This window comes from Nelusetta ayraudi, unplaced genomic scaffold (assembly GCF_046127955.1).
Source record: "Nelusetta ayraudi isolate G7.1 ecotype Tasmania unplaced genomic scaffold, CSIRO-AGI_Nayr_v1 ptg000092l, whole genome shotgun sequence".
Classification (NCBI taxonomy): domain Eukaryota; kingdom Metazoa; phylum Chordata; class Actinopteri; order Tetraodontiformes; family Monacanthidae; genus Nelusetta; species Nelusetta ayraudi.
Window position 1 is genome coordinate 4,068,238 of NW_027466142.1, and position 20,216 is coordinate 4,088,453.

The window sequence follows — 20,216 nt, forward strand, 5'->3', positions numbered from 1 at the left end:
GTGTCGTTAAAAGGCCACTTTTACAAACAAAGATTTGAAAGAAAAAAAAAAGATAAATTAATGTTTCAATAATTCTGCATTGCTGTTTTTTTTTTTTTTGTTTTTTTTTTAATAAGGCCACTACTGTATATATGGACTGTGTTGATAGTAATGTTTCGTAACGTTCACAGTAAAAAGTGGGAAGAAAAAAAAAAGTTACGTCATGTTTTATAAGAAGCAAATCGGTGGGCTCATGATATGTCTTTGATCGGGTGCCTTGGCGAGTGATGGGGAGTCTTTGTTTTTAAAAGAGATAACCGGAAGCATATGTTTGCTATGTCTAGCTTGACAACCGACTATCCTCACTTGTTTCCTGCTCCGGCTCACATCATTGCACTGTGAAGCTTAGCGGAGTCCGCGGGAGAAGCTAGTTGGCGACACACGGACGTTGACAGGATTCTGAGCAGTCCCGTTACGACTTTTATCACTAGTCAATGGCAGACAAGGGCACTTCGATTTTGACAAGCTAAACCGTTGACGTTACGACTTTGTCATTCACAAGTGGCAACGGGAGACTTGTTTCCGCTTCGTGACAGGCTCGGCCCGCCGGGATGCCTGGGAATGGGCTAAAAAATTCCCCGGTATTAAAATCCAGTCGCAGGCCGGGTATGCTAATTTTGTAAAATTTTGGATTTGCAGAGGCGGTCGTTGGAGGCAAAATGGGATTCCTACACCAGCTCCATCTCCTGCTCTGGAAGAATACCTCGCTGAAGAGAAGAGGACCGGTAAGGCGATAAATAAATCCACCTGACACTCTCGGAAAATACATTACAAGATCTAGTTTTTTATTTATTTATTTATTTATTTATTTATTTATTTTTTAACGTGAATTCGTCTTCTCTGAAGTCAGCTGGGCGTCGGTCCGGCCTGCTACACTGCGTGATAATTTCCGCTGTGTGATCGCTGTTGACATCAAACATAAAAACACTGCAGTGGTCCTATTATTGGACAAGGTGATGATGTCTGCGCAGGTTTTACTGCTGGGTTATGGTTGGCAAGCTTGCGGCTGCTTTCTGTAGGTGTCCATACTGTCAAACAGGTTGTTGTTCATGGATGAACAACAGTTGCGTTGTCACACTTGACATATCGCTTTATTGTTGAAAACGTTTGAACACTTGAACGTTCAAGAGATTATTTGCCTGAAAAAGTGATCGCTGTGTAGCAAATATTAGCATCAAATTTCACCAAATGTTACCAAAATACTGCAGTTCACACAATTTGTTAAATCCAAAGAAAATTCTGCCAAACGTGTCTTAAACAAAAATGGTTCAGTGTGAACACTTGAACCGGACACGTTCAAATGTTTTCAGCGATAAAGCAAGACACAAGACAAACAAGTGTGATAAAGCAACTGTTGCTTGTGGATGGAAGGTCAAACATCAGGTCATTAACATCCATCGTAAGATCAAACATCTCTTATACGATGAAGGTTACCAACACGTCTTCACGCATTATGGATGTGTTAAATGCCCAAGACTGCCAAAAAAAAAGTTTTGAGAGACAGCTTGAAAAGCTTTTAGGTTGGGCGGGGGCAAGTGCAATTTGGAAAAATCACAGTAAAAATAAAGAACCTGACACCAAGAAAAACAAGTCACTGACAAAGTGATGAATGGAATTTTGAAGTGAGGTTTTGTTCAAGTTTCCTGAATTTCAACCAGTTTAACAGGAAATAAGTTATACTTGCAACAAGGTGAGCTGCGGTTTGCTATTTATGGGGGGGGGGGGGGGGGGGGGCAGAAATGGAGCTGGTTTGTTGGTTGGTCCGAGGTAGTAGTAAACAGAATGGAGAGTTCCTCTGGAGACTCTTCATTCTGCAGGTGTAGTCTTTTCATCCAGAGTTGTATTGGAGAACCAAAGTCTGTCTCTCAGGGATGCTTACTTATAGGGAAATGTGTGGCAGACCATCCCCAACTGACCTGCCCAATCAGCAGAGATTTACCAACAAGGGGCAGTATCTCTGCGTGGTTCCCTATTGGGCGAGCTTGACATTGTGTGACTACAACACTCACTAAAAGATTGCATTGTCCCAATACAGGGACAATGATTGATAATCGGCTGTCATGGCATTTATGGAATCAGAAAATAACCAAACATAATATGTTTGCAATATGTAACTTAGGGATTATTGATGAGCTGATTTTAACATATAAACAATCACACATTCAAGACAGATCTTAACTAACTAAAAGACATTTAGCCATGACAAAACATTCAAACAAACAAAACAAAAAACACGAGAAGAAAAGGGAAATTGTGTCCAGCTAGATTTTACGCTTGCTTCAAGATAGTTTCTCAGTTGGTGGGGAGAAGCTACTCCTGTAGCTGTTTTATTGTTATACTTAACTGGTGCTGTCTAAATTGAGCCCAGAAGTTCTGCTTGGATGATAAATTTGTGGAATTGGACACTGTTATTGTAGTGAGTGCTTCCCTTTGTTTGAGGCTAGCACAATATACTTCATTTCTCCTGTGTGCACTGCAGGTTGTCTCCATTGTTCAAAGAGGGTTCGTCTGTTTTTTTGCCTGGTCACTCCCACATCATTTAGCACCTATTTTAAACTGTGTTAAACATGTGCCATGGCTGGATATTTAATTCCTACTCTAAGTACATACCCTACTGAAAAGGCTTGTACAGTCTTGAAGGCTAAGTTAAGGCAACTGCACTGGTATTTGGTAACTTGTAGATGTTTTGCTGCTCGTCCAAAAGCTGAAGAAGTGAAGAAGCCTTTCTGATGAGAGGCAAAGCATCCAATTGCCTGAACTTGACCAGGACAATTGAGAACCTTTTGAGACTTGTCAGTCTGAATGTTGACAAGATCCTGATTCACTGCATCAGAGACTTTATTTCTTGCAACTCCTGAAGGGTCTGGGTTAACGTTACTCTCTCAAGAGAATTAACCTGAAGCGCTGGCCGTCCACAAAGCGGTATTCTTTCGCCTCTACTACTGAATGTAATTTTAAAGTGATTAAATGTGCAAATGACACAGCCTTAGTTGGTCCATTACAAAAGAATGACTACTCTTGGTGAGGCCTCTGGCCTATATATATATACTATATTATATCTGGACTATATTAAGACCATTTAAGTATGCTGTCTTGCAAGCCAGCCAGAAATGGTTGCCTCCAAAACAAAGGTGATGAGAAGCCAGATCTGAGAGTACAGCAGGTTACACTGGAAGGCCAACCTGTTGAGGCCGTCCAAACCTTTAACTATTTAGGGACGCTTCAACCTCAACAGGTTAATAACAGGTTATGTTATGTATCTGATGCTTTATTCAGCGTTTTTCGCCAAACAACCAGTTATTGTGTGATGTAATGAATTAAAATCTGTTTTTTTTTTTTTTTTTTTTTTTGAAACAACAAAAAATATCTGGCAAATCTTAAATGACAACAATTGGGAGTGGGTAACATTTTAAGAGTGTTTCCACTGCTGTATAACAGCATTTTCGAAAGCATTGTGAATCACGAGCGAGAACCTGCGTTCCTGCAGGATGGATGGTGACCTTGTCATCTCAATCTGTATTTTTCTGGAATCCTTTAATCCTTGCCAGGGTCTATTATTAGCCATCAGAAATCCTAATGCCGGTCATTTAGTTCATTTTTGGGATGTCAGTGCTGGTTTTAAAGCTCTCGCTCAATCTGTCCTCACGTAGCTGGGTTTTTATCAAGACTTGATGTTCTTTGCCGGTGTCCTGAGAGAGGGTGGTGTTTTTGTGTGGGATGGAGAAGGGGTGGAAGGGTGGTGGCATTGTAGCTATTTTTTACCTTTGTACGTCAAATTATAAGGAGTCACAAGGCCTCCCTTTGGGAGAGACTGCGGTAAAAATAGAAAGAGCTGCGTTTATTTTTTTTGTTGGTTTAGTAAAAAGCTGCACTGATTTCCCGCGACTACAGCGGCTCAGATGACTGATGAGAGAAAAGCAGACTGGTCAGCACTATAGCTGATGTAGCATCAATCACATATTGGGTCCCTTGCTGACAGGGACGAGCTCATGCATAAATTAGGAGAGGGGCATCATTGCACAGGTCCAGCATAAAGTAAATATTGATTATCTCAAACCATTCAGGTAAATGTTTTTTGAACGTGTTACGCTTAGACACATGTTGAAATGATGGATGATGAAATGCAGAAAAAGAAACATTGGAAAACCATTGGATGCCTTTTGTGAAGTTCACTGTGAGTTCACCTGCCTTGTATTCTGTACTTCAATGCAAGGAGGTGACTTTTTAGTCATTAGACTTTCCCTATTTTTGTTTTTTGTCAAGTCATTCTTTTTAATGTCACACAGTTCACTTGAGTATGTTCAGACCTCCACCACAGAGCACCATCAGATCTCTGTATCTGTGTGTTCTTTATTTTTAGTCAGTTTCCAATCAGTTTGATTTTAATTATAAATTTATCAATCTAATATTATCCTCAATAATCTTCATTATCAACGGCTTTGTGTTCATAGGTACCTGTGACTTTTACCGGTCAAGAAACAGTGCTGTGCCTTAACTTTTTAAATGTTCAAAATGATGTTCTAGAACTGCAAAATAATGGTTGTTTTGGCGGTGTCCTCAAAACTGCGAGTCATTTTGCAAAAAACAGAAGGTGGGGAAAGTTAAAAGGAGTGAGCTGGAGGAGAAAGTAGTGCCAAAGGAATGAAACTGCTGACTCAAAATAAGTGTACATCTGTCGCACAAGGTTAACCGACAGCTAAAATGAGTCATAGATAGTATCTGTGATGTCGAATAGCTAAATGCTGGTTCTACGAGGCCCCCCACTGGTGAATTTCCAATAGTTCTTCATCTGAGGACTGCCGAGATGCACTCCTAACCTTTTGTTTAACGCTACCTTATGTTCAGTGACGCTAGATATAGTGCTGCGCTTCAGTTGGTGGAGCAGGTCGTCCAATGAGGTTCGAACTCCGGCCCCGACTGTCCACATGTCAAAATGTCCAGACACTATACCCCAAATTGCTGCCAGTCAGCCTGGCAGGGCCGTGCATGGCGGCAGCCACAGGTCAGTGTGTTTGAATGGGTGAATGTGAAGCTTTGTGAAATGCTCCGATCACCATGACGGTGCAGAAAAACTCTATATTAGTGCTGGCCAAACACTAGAATGATTAACAAAACAGGGTGACGTGAAGGTCAAGGTTGTGGACTCGAGCCTGCGGTCTTTCTGTGTCGAGTTTGCATGTTTTCCGCCTTCCTCTCACAGTCCAAAAACGTGCACGTGAGGAGAACTCCAAATGGCGTGGAGTGAGCGCGAGTTTGAGTGTGAATGGTGGTTTGTCTTTCTATGTGGCCCTGCAATAAACTGGTGACTTGTCCAGCGGGTAACCCCGCCTACCCCCCAGGAACAGCTGGGATGGGCTCCAGCAGACCCTTGTTACCCTGAATGCAGGGTAGCAGTGCTCATCGTATTGCATTTTATTTTCTATGTTGCCTCCAGAAGTAAAATTAGATGTTATTATTAGCAGAGTTTTGAAGTTAAGAAAAGTAGCCACATCAGTGAAATACTGGATACTACACATGTTGAGTACTGACTGCTAGTAGTGTGGCCGTGAAATTTACGGCCAAACATGATTCATTATTAAGTGGAGAGAGTGGGGGCTGTGACTAAGACAGTGTGTTAAAAGATAAAGGTCTTTTTATGTTAACTCGTCAATAGTGGAGTAACCAACCCATGTCAGATACTGTATGTGATGCGACCAGGTTCAAGTAACTCTTTTGAAATCACGTTTGAGTTCACAGTGGGGGTTTGGTCACCTTTCAGTGGAAATACAGCATAACATACTAACAATATCCTGTTCTCTTTCCTCTACATTACATGTGGTTTGTGGTTCTTGTCTTGTTAGACATGACATACATGTTGACTCATGTGATAATCCAAATTATTATTGAAAGCATGTATACGTTCCTTTTGGCAGTCATTTGCAGTGTACACCACTGCACGCCACTCATTTAAACTGCAACAGGCCCTGACCGTAATAACAGCCACCAGTCTCAGTGTGCCTTTGGACATAACATATAAAATTGAGTGCCTTACATGGGCCTGGCCAACTCTTACATTTGGACGTTAATGTGTGCCCCAAGATGAATTCTACTGGCCACTGAAGCATAAACTGAAAAATGTTATTTAAGTTAACAAGAGAGACATCTGTGTGTACGTGATTCATGGATTGTATAGACGTGGTTCTGGTAGGTCAAGGCAAAACACAAAGCCGAACTTGCATTAGAGCTTAAAGGTTAAGTGTGTGATATTTGGAGAGTTTGATGAAGAAACAACGACATCAAGTGGTTGCATTTTAGATTGCGGCGCTCATTTACTCCCCCTCCCTCTCCTGAGCTTGCCAGTGAACTACGGTGGCCTGCACACACAAATGCCTCGTCCACGTTCTTCTTCGTTGGTTTATTTGAGGACACGAGCATTCACCCTAAATATGAAACGCGCTGTCAGGCGGCTGGGTTGTCCACACCAGGCTTCCGTAGAAATATGGTGGTGCAAGATGACAGCTAACTGGCAGCTAGACCCTTGATCTATGTATATTCTTGTCCATATATAAAAGTTGTTCTAAGGGTAGGAAAACCAAATTACCCTTATTGTACTGCGAGTACTACCTTTTATTAATGTATTTATGGGCAGTATATTAAACTTTTAGCAATATAAAAATCATAAATTGGGACAAATTCTACACACTGGACCTTTAAACTCTGTCCTGTATCAGTTATAGCAGCAAGGGCACAAGGACAGACGGTCTCCATGACTGCTGAGTGTTCTCTCTCTGGATGTGTGCGTGTGATGTGTGCATGCTAATGCTCACCGAGGGGAGATGACTTTGCCCTTTTGTCACGGATGCTCGAGTGAGCTGCGGGAAGTCAAACTTCATAAACCTTTGCAACATTAATGTGTCTCCGACGTGTGCTGGTGGAGTAGAATGGCCTGGATAGAGGCCGTTCTTTTATATCACCACCTTCATTTACCATGTGGATAATGTGGAACCGCGGGTCTCTTCGAAATTTATAATAGAATGAAATAAATAATTGATAGGCAATTTCTGGAGCTGGTCCTCGGGTGCTGCACAGCAGCTGTCTCCTCAGAAAATAATGGGCCTTTATGTCCCTGTCTCAACCTTGACGATGCATTATTCTATTTCCCAGTCTTTTGGTTCTTCAACCTGTATTTGCTTAGTTATTGTGATTCCTTTCAGTAATTCAGATAGATAATTAAAAAAAAAAAAAACTAACACTAACTGTGAGAATTTTCTGTGAAATTTCCTTCAGATCAAATTTGTAACTTAAGTTTGTGTGTCAAAGAAAACCTGAACTGCAAATATGTATGCATGTAGTCTATAAACTCTGTCCTATCATTTTAAATGGAAGGTCTGTTCCAGTCGGGTGTGTGTGTGTGTGTGTGTGTGTGTGTGTGTGTGTGTGTGTGTGTGTGTGTGTGTGTGTGTGGCGGTAGTGGGATGGGATTTGATGCGCGGGTGTGTGGCTCAGTGATGTCTTGTCTGTGCGCCCAAAGAGCCTTTTGTCTGCTGCAGAATTTACAGATATACAGCCCTGTCTGTGTGTTAAGCGTGTGCGTGCGTGTGCTTGTTTGGTACAGATGCACAAAGACATCGTGGTCCCGTCCCTGCGTTGTAGACAGCGTAACCAGATATTGGTGAGATATTAGATATTGGAACCGGGGTGTCGCATCAGACACACACAGATAAACCTCTGTCTTCATGAATCCCATCTGATCGAGGCTTCAGTTGCCTCATTTGGCCTGAGTATGACGTGATAGTCGTGAGAGCGTTGGCTGCTGCAGGTGCAGCCGTAGTTCAATCTAGGACGCTGCCTGCCGGCGGTGAAAGTTGCGGAAGCGCTCTGTTGTTTTTGCAACCGGGCGGGGGGGCGAAGGAGGAAGTCACCCTGAGGCTGAAACGTTTGTCTTTTTAGAAGTCAAATCGCAGCTGTTATTACGTCATCGCAGCTCTGCGCCATCAGGGATCTGTTGGATGAACTCGTGGTCAAAGAATTATACGCGTTACAACACAACGCGCCGATGTTTTGCAAAATGACAACAGTCAAGTTTTTTTTTTATTCTACTATCGTAGCAGGACAATAAAGGCCATGTCAGGGCCCTGTATCCTAAAAGCAATCCGTGTTTCTAATTATCTCTCACAAATTCTATGTTTACATAACAGACCTTTCTCGGGAACAATAACAATGAAGAAATTCATGTTTGAACTCAGCCCTCGTTCTTTTCCAAGATCTCAGGAGAACTTATCTCTTGCACCAACACACACTTATGGCTCTCCCGTGTCTTTTCCTCTGTGTGTACTCTTTATATAGCTATGTTGTAGAAAGTCAAACAAATGCTTTGTATTTTCTCTTTCCATTTCCACACCAGCCATAGATGAATGAAGAGGTGTTGCTTATTGCTGCTATAACATTAGTTGCTCTGCCAAAATGGGCTACACATGAAGAAATGGTACCTGTTGCCCCACACAGCCACTCACACTATCATTCGTGCATTTTGTGACGACAACTGCAATATCTATGTGTATCTCTATGGCTATATGTGGTCATTGTAAGTGGGCCGCTTGTTTGAAAATGTCCCAGCTTGTGGTGTCGAAACAGTCCTTGGCAAAAATGCCGACTTTTCATCTCTTGTCCCGAGGCAGGTGACACGATGGAAAGATCCCAGTGTACACAGAGTCAGTCCAGCTGGTGTCTTCGCCAGTACCTCCACAGTCAGTCAGTCTTCTCTCTTCCCCCTTTGTCACCAGTGGGTGCTGGCGTTTGAGATCTTCATCCCGCTGGTCCTTTTCTTCATCCTTCTTGGTCTGAGGCAAAAGAAACCAGCCATTCCCGTCAAAGAAGGTAGGCAGACAAAGTGCAAGGCAGAAAAAAAAAAAAATGAATCCAATGTGTATTTATAGGACCGGCATTTAGTATGACTTTGTAGTGTGTTGTTAGTAGTTGGAATTCGTATGGATATTTTGCAATTGATCTGCTTCACATTCCTCAGATTTCAATTTTGTACTCAGAGTTTTCACATGTGTATTTTAATGAATATTTGACTATACCTACCTAGCTCTTAGTGCACGTGTGTCAACCGTCAACCTGTCATTATGATATGTCTGATGTACTCGAATGTGTTTGTTGCCTTTTACTTTAAACCTGCCTTGTCTCTGCTGTACTTTCTTTGTTTCTTTCTATGTGGCCGTACTCCTTTATGTCTTTTCTATGTGCGATGCATGTTCTCACCGTGTTGGATGGACCAGTGTGTAAGTTTTACTCATCGTGAATTTTCCCCTGACTTGACCATCTTGGTGGAAACTCTTGATTCATTTAGGAGGCTGCACTGACCCTGTTTGGCCTGGTGTTTCTGTCCCTGTGTGCACATTCTGTGTTGCCTAACCCTGATTATACAACCTACGACAGAAACTTTCCCGAATTTCACTCAACAGCTCAGTTATTCTTTTATTAGAGGCACTGTAACCTTTTTTTTTTTTTGGTCAAAAAGGCTGAATCTGGTTCTTTGGCTTAAAAAAAATGTGGAAGGATGCCAGTAAATGTTTTATTATTATTTCAATTATCTGTGTTTATAGTTTATATAAGGTTAAAAAGACACAGGATCTTGTTGTTAGTCCCCCAAACCAATTAACATACAGCGTTTTCTTTAGAATACCCCCTGAAACCATGCAGTTGACCTTCAGCTTGCGTTATTTTCCGTGGAGAAACATCGAGGTCTCAGGATACCTGCTCTCTATCTCTGATCTGGAGGAAATATAATAACGACGGGAGCAGTTGAATTATTAAGCAGGCCCCCGGCTCTCCTGAAGGACACTTGAAACTCCTGCAAGAGTCTCATGCACTTCCATCTTTCCGTAAGCTCCTAAAGCTTATTGCGGTATTGATCATTCACTTTGTACACAGCCGGCGAAATCAAGAGCTGCAAAAGGATTTGTTTTGCTGGGATGAGGAGCGGCTAAATATTGACATAGATGTATCATCTGTGAGCTATTATATAATAAAACGTACACCCTCACCGTCCTAAGTGACTTTATGAGCGTGCGCCTCCTCAAAGGAAATGCTGGGTCTCACAAAAGAAGTATGAATTTCCAGGCTTCAATGATGAAGTAACTTTGCCACCAAACTTTAGTCAAAACATTTCAATGACTAAAAATCCTGCCTTTGGTTTCCATTATTTAGATCAAACTCTACAACATCCTCACTGAAAAATGAAATACTTCTTTTTTTGGCTTGGAATTCCATGTCCTTCCCAGTGTGTTCATGTGTGGTTTGGGGTGATGTTTCAACTTTTGGATCTTGTTTGATGTTTTACCCTTGGCTTTGTACAGGGCTCTGTGTTTTTGTGCCACCTTAATCTTCATTGAATCTAATCAAATGGCAAATATTTACACATGATTAACTCTTAAACGTAATAACCATTGTTCCTGCCAACTGGTCAGAGAGGATGGATTTGCTTTTAGGATTTGCTTCTAAGTGAACATTCTGGATCAACTGATTATTAAGACAGGGCAATGCTAAGTAAAGCTAAGTAGTATCAGCTTTATTCATGTACTTTGGAAGAGCATGCTTAAATGAAGCAGCTTTTCTGGGTGGCTTGGGTGAGCTATTGTCATTTACCAAAGGTTTGTGATAGTTTGCAAAGCAGGATGTTAGCAGGCCTGTTAATAGCTGATATGTTGGAGCCTCTCTGGCCAGCAGCTGCCCTTTCCTCTAACTCTCAAAGGAACATTTCTCCAGCTCCCTTTCATTCTCCTTTTCTCTGGGTTTCCTGGTCATCACTTACAGTATTGCCAACCTGTTGGTCCTCACCTGCTGTTCTCTAAATCTCTACACTTTGTATCATCTCGTAACCCTCCTGCTTTCCTTTTTTTTTTCTTTTCTTTTCCCTTCCTGGCCGTCTCTATTTGTTCCTCCGTCATGTCCAGCCTTTTACAGCGCAGCGCCGCTCACCTCGGCTGGCATCATTCCCATCATGCAGTCGCTGTGCCCAGATGGGCAAAGGGATGAGTTTGGTTTCCTGCAGTACAAGAACTCAACGTAAGTTTTCAGCAGTTATTGATCAGGTTATTTATTCAGGGTTAATTGTTTTCCCACATATTGTGTGAACCCCGTGTATCAAACTTGACCCTGCAACTGACATAGAAAGAATTTTACTTTTGCTGCTTCTTGAGAAATAAAATGTTCTTCATTGAAATTAGGAGATATTAAAAAAAAAAAAATCATGTTTCTATTTTGAGCTTTGAGTTTGTGATAATTCACTCAGGTGATATGCAACTGATGGCTAATTACACAAACATTTGTAGTATTTTGAGTTGTGTGTCTGTAAAAAGTCAAATTTTGATTTTATTTTGGAGGAAAAGGTGCCTTAAAAGGCAACTGCAACAGATTTACGTTGCTGTTGTATTCATAAGAATCGATCTCACGATAAAAAAAAGATCCGAGTCCGACTCAGTAGTAGTAGTAGTGAGTATTGATATTATGTTTTCTAAAATGTTCTCCTCGGTCTCTCCAGGAAATGTTTGATAAAAGTTCAATGCAACTCCTTCTGTATTTCCCTGTGCACACAATCTCCCTGATTTCATTTTTGCTAATGAACAGATTAGGAAAATCTGGGCATGAAGACTTAATGTATGCTACTACTTAATGATCAATAGACATTATGGTGCGGTGGTAATGAAATTCTCGTCGTGTCACTTTGTCAGTGTAACGCAGCTGCTGGAGCGGATCAGTGAAGTGGTCGAACAGAATCGACTCTTCACCTCTGACTCGCCAGCTTTCGGCCAGGAACTGGAAACCCTGCAGCAGCACCTGGACGCCCTCAGCTCCACCGTGCCGGCAGTCTGCTGCTTAAACAAAAGCCAAGGTGGGCACAAGTTCACATTTAACACACAATAGCAAAAAACAACCAAAGAAAACACCTCAAAGGTTAAAACCAAAACCCTCACTTGAAAATTGCAATGCAGTCCATTACTTAGAATAATTCATATTTCAGCTAACAGGACTAAGGTTTTTAGTAAAGAAACATCTAAGCGTGCTTCATTTTGAAACAGTTTGGCATAGGCCAAGTTGTAAAATGTATTTGACTTAATTTTAATGTCACCATGGGTCTAATAATTGGATGAATTAATTGATTTAAAAAAAAATATATTAATAATAATGCCAGATTTATACATTATTGCCTTCAATAAAAACCATGCAGAAGTATAATGTTTTTCTCCATAAGGAACAGATTTTTTTCAGATTTATTTATTCAATAATGGAAAATGACACATGTGAATGATGTAGTAATTTGAGATGACTGTGTGTGCTGGGCTGGTGTTGTGTGTTGAGAGCAGACTTCACGCTGGCCAGTGTGTTGAACAACCAGTCGGATTTCCAGCACTTCCTCGTCAGGAACCTTTCCCTCTCCAACTCCACCGCCAGCCTTCTTCTCAACACTCCACTCAATACAGGAGAGGTCATTTACTTTTTTTTTAAATTATTTATTTAGATCTCATTGTAAGTTTCTGTGTCGCTATGTTATGTCACTTTTAATAATAATGATATTCTTTTTTTATTATTATATATTTTTCTTCCTATTTTATTGGTTTCTTTTTTGGTTCATATTGTCGGAATTCAACCTGACATTTTTATGTAATGTTCTTGTACAAGCACCTTGCATTCACTTCAGTAAATAATGGTCACGTTATCTTATAGTGATGTGAAAAGAGGTTGAAACGATGAGATCAAGAATTTGTTATTCTGAACTTTTGTTGAATAATTACCAAACCTGCTTGGTGACATTTCAAATACTCGTATTCCAATCCATTAAATAAAGATATGATTTTCCCTGAGCCTTAAATGCATTTAAAACAATATATTGAAATTATTAAACTATTATTAAAATGAATAAAGGAGTTGTGGGGAGTAAATTTCAGTAAGTTTGGTGTCAGCAAAATAAACACTGACATATACAAATATTTAAGCTTGTTTCCTTGCCTGTCTTTACAAATCTCAACTTGATGATCTTTAATAATGTCATTACAAAAATTGTGGATTTAGGTCCTAACTTGTTTTGGTAAGAAATGCTACACTCACTGAACTCACTGCATTTGAAGAGGTTTGATAATGTCAGCATCTTATTGCATCATGTTTGTGCTGCTTTGTCGGCGTTTCCTTCTAATGATTCAGCGTATGACACTGTTTGGTATAAACCATGTACGTGTGTTGGCTATTTAGGTGTACAGTCTAATATTTGGATCATCTCAAGGGACCCACACTGTGTTGGAGGATGCAACAGGTGCTCGTCAAAAAGCAGGGCTCAAAGTTCAGCAAACAAAGGTTGGTTTGTGTACAAGGCTACATATTCACATTCATACACACGCACACCAACATTAGCAAATGTGTTCTCCTGTATAACAGCACCATCAAATTCATATTCAATTTGGGTTTGACAGCTGCATGGCTAGTTATAAATGTACTGTGTCAAGTCCAGTTTTGTAGGTCCATCTGTTACTAGGTTGCTAGGCAATTAATGTGTCGGAAACTCTCTCTTCCTTCGCTAGGAGCAGCTGCTGTCTAACATCCACAATCTACATGGTGGCCTGATACACAAAGCCCTGAGTGACCCAACAAAAGCAGCCCATAAGCAAGCTCTCCTTAAACTGATGTCCCAGGCTTTAGGCTTGAGCACAGTGACGGAAAACCAGGAAAAAGAGCAGCAGGGCCTGAAGGAGGTGGAGGTAAACCTACTGTATGTTTTTAACATTGTTTCAGTTTCACAGATACGAACAACCCTCTGAGGGAAACAATAATGTTGATGTGGCATTTGGTGACAATAACCATCAATAACAACAACCACCAATGGTTCAGAACAAAGGAGAGAATTTATATGAACCTTTCAAATATTGACGTAAATTAATGCATTGTTAAGAAAATGTTGAATTCAGACTTTAGTTCTAATATTAACGTTCAACTGCAATAAAATTCAGAAAGAACAGATTTTTCCCCCCATTTTTTTCACCGAGGAGTTGTTGTCTAATTTCTATCATGAACATTCTTGTGTAATTCTTGGCTGCAACAAACAATATTGGTGAGGGGCAATTGTGTGCAATCCTTTGGCATGCAATGGTGAATAGAAAAGAGGGTGAACAAACGTTTTGTTTGAGACAGTCAAGCCCCTGTCCTGAGGAGTTAAACCATGCAGAAAACAGAGTAGCTCGTCCAATAGAAGAGCCTCTGAAATAGTTGCCACTGGGAAATGACAAGGCCAACGAGTTACTGACACTATAATATATACCATCCATTCATCCATCCATCATGGCTTACCCTGCACTATCCGGCCTGCCTTTCCTGCTTTCTTGCTAACTTACAGTAACGGCGGGTTTGATCACATGGCCAACAGAAGCTGCGGTTCCATTGTAGTTTTTTGCAAAATAAAAGCAATATTTCCAAAATTTCGACAAAGTACAATTGCGATTGGCTTATGCCGTAATTCTCGAAAATTTCGTCTCGCGAGACGTAATTCTCGTAAAATCTCGTCCTGTGAGACATCCCAGAATTCCGTTTGTTTGCTGTCAAGAATGGTTGTTATATTCTTCTCATTGATTACTTGTAAAAAATAATCTGTGGGGTAATGCTCGTAAAATCTCGTCTCGCGAGACCCCACTTTGAGGACGGAGGTACAAAACATTTTGCACTTTGGAGCAATTTCGCTTGACGTGAACTGGTCACGTGAGCCCGTACGTGAAGTGCGGTAACATGTAAATGCTAAAAAAGTGTTTCCATGACACTTTTGCGATATACCTTGATGTCCATACGTCTGAAAAATCAGAGCGTCAAAATCTTTTAGCGATACTTTGAAAGGTTTTACGAAGTTTAGGCGTTTCCATTACCAGTTTTTCATTGCGATATTTAGGTTTTGCGCAATTCTAGGGGTCATGGAAACGAACAGAGAAACAAACAACCATCCACTCTCACACCCACTGACAATTTAGAGTTGCCAGTCTTTGGGAGGGAGCCAGGATACCCAGATAGCACATACAAGCTCCACACTGAAAGGGATCAGAATCGAACTTGAAACTCTTTCCCGACCTTTTCCAGCAGATGTTACTTGTTCAAAAATCTCTGCAAAACGGTTATGAGTGAATCAATATCTTCCACCATTCTTGTTCACCTTTTTGCCACACCTTGACCAAGACGACTTGTGTCTTTGACAGGAAGTTGTTTTGACTGGAGCGATGCTGGAGGCGCTGACCTGTGGGGAAGGAGGCACCACTGATCTCAGCAAAATCTTCTTGGTTCCCGAGAAGCAGCAACAAGATCTCAACATGTATCGCAGTGCCGTGTGCAGCGGGGAGCCAGGTCAACGGTCGGAGCGCTTCACGCAGATGAGCAAACAGCTGCGAGAACAGATCAACGCAGAGAAGGTCACAGAGAAGGTCACCGAGAAGGTAAATAAACCTCTTAGATGATGAAAATGAGTACAAATCCTATTGTTTTTTTTATTATTTGTTGTATAATACTTTAGAAAAGTGTATTAACAGTAGCTGCGTTTTCATTACAGTTTTTCACAAAATAAAAGCGATATTTCTCAAATTTTGACAAAGCACAATTGCTATGTGCAGGTGTTTCCATTGAATGGTGTAATTCTCGTAAAATCTCGTCTCGCTGGACGTCATTCTCGTAAAATCTCGTCCCGTGTGAGATTTACGAGAATTATGTTTGCGATCGTTTGTTTACGTTTCTTTGCTGTCAAGAACATTTTTTATATTTTTCTCTTTGATTACTTGTAAAAAAATAATCCGTCTCCTCCTCCGCTCAAACATAACACGCCATTTTAACTTGAAATGAACTGGTCACGTGACCCCCGTACGTCACGTCCGGTGACGCGTAAATATGAAAAAAGTGTTTCCATGACACTTTTGCGATATACCTCGAAATCCATACGTCTTGAAAAACCACCTCATGAGAGCGTCAAAACCTTCTAGCCATATTTGAGAGGTTTTTTGAAATTTATTATTTATTGCGATATTTTGTTTTTTCCCAAAATATTGCTAAAACCAAAATATTGCGATATTTTGGTTTTGCGCAGATATTGTCTCCATCCCTCTGTCTTTGGTTCTTTGATTAATGATTTCCAATTCCTCCTATGTCCTCCCACCAGCTCAACCTCACCATGGCTCCTCTCTCTCAGTCACACCTTGGGGCTCTGTTTAAGGACCTGGCAGATGTCGAGAGGCTTCTCAAGGACGTGGATCTCCTCTCAGGTTTAGCCCGCCTGCTGCCCAAAGGGGCCTGCATGGGACAGACTCCCGGCACCGCCGCGAACAGGACGCGACCCCTCAATGCCACCACGTGGGGTCCCAACACGACCGACACCCCCAGAGAGGAGGGGGAGGAAGGCACAGAACAGAGCGGTGGAGAAGCGGCGAAAGGGAAGGAGAAGGAGGAAGCGGAGAACCCTCACTCTCAGTTTTCAGCGTTTGTACAGCTTTGGGCTGGACTGCAGCCCATTCTGTGTGGGAACAATAGGTGGGTTTAACAGCAGAGCTGATCAAACCTTGAAATTGAAAGGAAGTCATCATTGTTTAGACACAAGGGAACAGAGTAATGGGAAAGCTGCATTTGTTTTACAAATGGTAACCTGGCATTGTTTATGCTTAGTAACTAATTCAAAGCCTAAAGAAAAAGTTCATGTCTCTGCGACCTGACACTCACACTAGTCTTTGACCTGTTGCAGGATCATTGAGCCACAAGCTTTGAAGCAGGGCAACATGAGTTCTTTGGGCTTCACAAGCAAAGAACAGAGGAATTTGGGTCTACTGGTCCACTTGATGACTACAAATCCCAAGATCCTCTACTCACCCATTGGCTCTCAGGTGGATAAAGTGATACAGAAGGTTAGTGTTTCATCACTCTCTGATTTAGTTTGAAGTGGACAAGTGTAGAAAGTGAAAAGGAAACGCACGCCAACTCCATCCATTGATCCATCTATCCATTTTCCATCACAGCTTGTCCTGCACTCAGGGTCACCAGGTTGCTGGACCCTGTTGAAGCCAATAACGTAAAAACAGCCAATAACGTAATAAAAGTTCTGAACCCATAACGTAATAACTTTTGCCAATAAAAAAAAACCTAATCAAAAAATCCATAGCAGCGAGGAAAAAAATTGATTTAAGCGTGAGTTACATCTCATAGAGAGAGAGAGAGAGAGAGAGAGCGTTTCATTACAGGTATATCCAATAAACATAACTTGAATCAAGTGATATTAGTATAATATTTTGTTATTGGCTCCGTTATTAAATTTGCAAAGATTTTTTTTTTTTCAAGCAAGCCAATAACATAATAAGTTAATACATTGTTAACCAAAAGTTATTACGGTTCAGGACTTTTATTTATTGGCCACTTATTACATTATTGGCTGATTACATTTTAAAAAGGGCAAATTTGTTTTGACATTAATGGTCGTTCTTACCCTGTTGGCTTCTACAGAGAGTTTAAATTTGAATAAAAAGTAGTGGCCTCCTGTTCAATGATTTTACTTGGTGTTTTATTTCTCATTATTGGTTTCTCCTGTCCAAGAAAAGCAGACCAATTCTATTTAAGCTAAGTAAAGGTAATGTACTAAATAAAAAACACTAATAATCTGGCTAAAGGCAGCATTTCTTAACATCTCCGTTAAGTTTTTTCTACAAGTAGCACCGTAGTCACTCAAGAGAGCTGTTCTAAGTCTAGATATATGAAATGGTAAAGGAAGACACGAATGGGAGCCCTTCCTAATAAATAGCTGAATGCATGCAGGGTCTAATGACTAAAGTTCTTATTCTTTCTTCTAGGCAAATGAGACATTTGCATTTGTGGGCAATGTGACTCACTACACACGTGTTTGGCTCAACATTTCGGCGCAACTCAGGAACTTCCTTGTGGAGGGACAGCTTCAAAATCACCTTGTGTGGCTGCAACAGGTGGTTGCACACGGTTGCCTTTTTCTGTGTCAACATTGGCTCCTCAACTTTGTATCGTTGCACGTTGTGTGAAACACGTTCTATTTTTGACCCTTTGTCTCCCACCAGCTGTCCTCTGAGCTTCAGCATCACCCCGAACTGTTGAACAGTACCGACAGTGAACTGATGCAGAGTATCATGCAGGAAAACTACAGTTTACCCAACACCACCACTTTGTTGCAGCAGTTGGACACGATCGACAACGCTGCCTGTGGCTGGACACGCTTTATGTCCAAGGTCAGTTGTGAGAAAAACAAAGAAGCTATAAGGGAAAAAAAACGCTCCTCTAATGTCTACTATGAGAAAAAAAAGAAATGTATTTAATAGAAAATACCCAGGAATACAAACTCATACATCACAATCTGTTGGCGACACAGAGTGCCCAGATGTCTCTGCTTAGTTTCAGTAATGTTGGATTTTGCAATGCTGTTGAGTGTGTTTCTGTTCCTAAATGACAGGTTGTTCAACTAAAAGCTGAAAAAGGTCAATAAAGACTGAACAAAACACAGCCGACTTCACCATCCTAAGGAGATGAATCCTCTGCTGGCCTTTTTAAATCTTTTTTTTTTCTTTCCTGCACTTTAAATGCTGCTGTGACCAGGCAAATTCACCCAGTGCGGGATTAATAAACTTAATTAAGTGTGATTAATCTATATTATATGTAATTATATCGATAGTGTTGGATAATGTTGAAAGAAGCAGATATGTATTAAAAGTTAGGAGCACTCAGTAATAGTGGTGGAGTGTATTCTGGGAAAATGTTATGTGCAGGAAAACAAGACTTTCTTACTTGATCTTTACTTTTTATCTCTAACCAAAAGAATTAGTAATTAATAATTGATTACTTATGAAACAATGTAGTTTAAGAAGTAATTAAATTACTTTTTTTGGTAAGATTACTTTTATGGAGTAATCCCAACAACACTGATTATTACACAGTGTAATTCGTTGAGACGGTTCATGGTCTGTTGTCACTGTGAGCAAAACCATTCCTTATAACTGATTCACTGATTCACAATCCTAATTGCTACCTGACTGCACATGTTGGTCTCCAGGAAGTTGTGATTGACTTGGAGTTACTTTGTACTGAGACGCATGAATCCAGTCTGCTGATTTTAATCTCTCTTTCTTTTACGTGGAGCTTCTAGTGGCATTGGGCAGTATTGACCAATTCATCTTGTGTGTGTGTGTGTGTGTGTGTGTGTGTGTGTGTGTGTGTGCGTGTGCGTGTGCGTGTGCGTGTGTGTGTGTTGTAGGTCAGCGTTGATGTCTTCAAGGGTTTTCCAGATGAAGACAGCATCGTCAACTACACTCTAAATCAGGCCTATCAGGACAACGTGTCTGTTTTTGCCAGTGAGTCACTCAATTGTTTGAAGTCTTGGCAGTCATAGCAGTTATAGGCATTGATTTTAATGTCATTGGTCTTTTTTGTTTTGTCACTGTAAAGTTTTATATGCAAAAACATGGGGAAGATGCTCATATTATAGCCCCAATGAGCTCAAAGCTATTGGAATTCTGAAACTACACAGTTACTTATTCATGAAGCACTAAATCTAAACTGCAGTCAGTTAATGTGTAATCTTTTTTTTGTAATCAGTTTGTGACATAACATCTCTTTACAAGTTGGTTACCTGCAAATAGATGCTTGTGTTTGACTGAATCCATTTGTCCACCCAAGAGAAGATATGTCACTTATTCAAAGAAGTCATACAATGCAGTGTTGTGTTCTCTTGCCTCAGTGAGACCTGATATATGCTTCTTTAACTCTCAGGTGTGATTTTCCAGACAAATAAGGATGGCTCCCTTCCACCCCATGTCCTGTATAAAATTAGACAGAACTCCAGCTTCACTGAAAAGACCAACGAAATCAGACGGGCATATTGGCGGCCCGGCCCAAACACTGGTGGCAAGTTCTACTTCCTCTACGGCTTTGTTTGGATTCAGGGTGAGTGATTTGAAAACGCATGGAATTAGATTTTTTTTTTTTTTCCTGCTGTAAATCAGTGGCAGAGAGGTCCACCGTGGAGCCAGTACGTTGTGTCGAACACCTTGTATTGCCCAGTACAAATTAAGAAAAAAAAAAAAAAAAAAAAAGTCTTCTCATGTGAAGTGCTTACCGAGGTGCTTTGGAGAGTATGAATGCCAGTGTGAGCCGCCGGCAGAGACGTTTTCCTGCTGCAG

The 20,216-nt window shown here is 40.8% G+C and overlaps 1 protein-coding gene across 1 annotated transcript in view; it reads left to right on the forward strand.

Moving 5' to 3' along the window:
• Nucleotides 1-20,216, forward strand: part of abca2 (ATP-binding cassette, sub-family A (ABC1), member 2) — a 43,060-nt gene that overhangs the window by 474 nt on the left and 22,370 nt on the right. Inside the window, exons 2-15 of the mRNA XM_076046882.1 lie at nt 679-764; nt 8,802-8,895; nt 10,977-11,088; nt 11,754-11,914; nt 12,387-12,508; nt 13,270-13,371; nt 13,596-13,772; nt 15,249-15,482; nt 16,196-16,563; nt 16,772-16,931; nt 17,868-17,996; nt 18,105-18,272; nt 19,292-19,388; nt 19,807-19,980. Of these exons, the coding sequence (XP_075902997.1) occupies nt 699-764; nt 8,802-8,895; nt 10,977-11,088; nt 11,754-11,914; nt 12,387-12,508; nt 13,270-13,371; nt 13,596-13,772; nt 15,249-15,482; nt 16,196-16,563; nt 16,772-16,931; nt 17,868-17,996; nt 18,105-18,272; nt 19,292-19,388; nt 19,807-19,980 (2,164 nt within the window). The 5' untranslated portion in view covers nt 679-698. The remainder of the gene's footprint in view (nt 1-678; nt 765-8,801; nt 8,896-10,976; nt 11,089-11,753; nt 11,915-12,386; nt 12,509-13,269; nt 13,372-13,595; nt 13,773-15,248; nt 15,483-16,195; nt 16,564-16,771; nt 16,932-17,867; nt 17,997-18,104; nt 18,273-19,291; nt 19,389-19,806; nt 19,981-20,216) is intronic.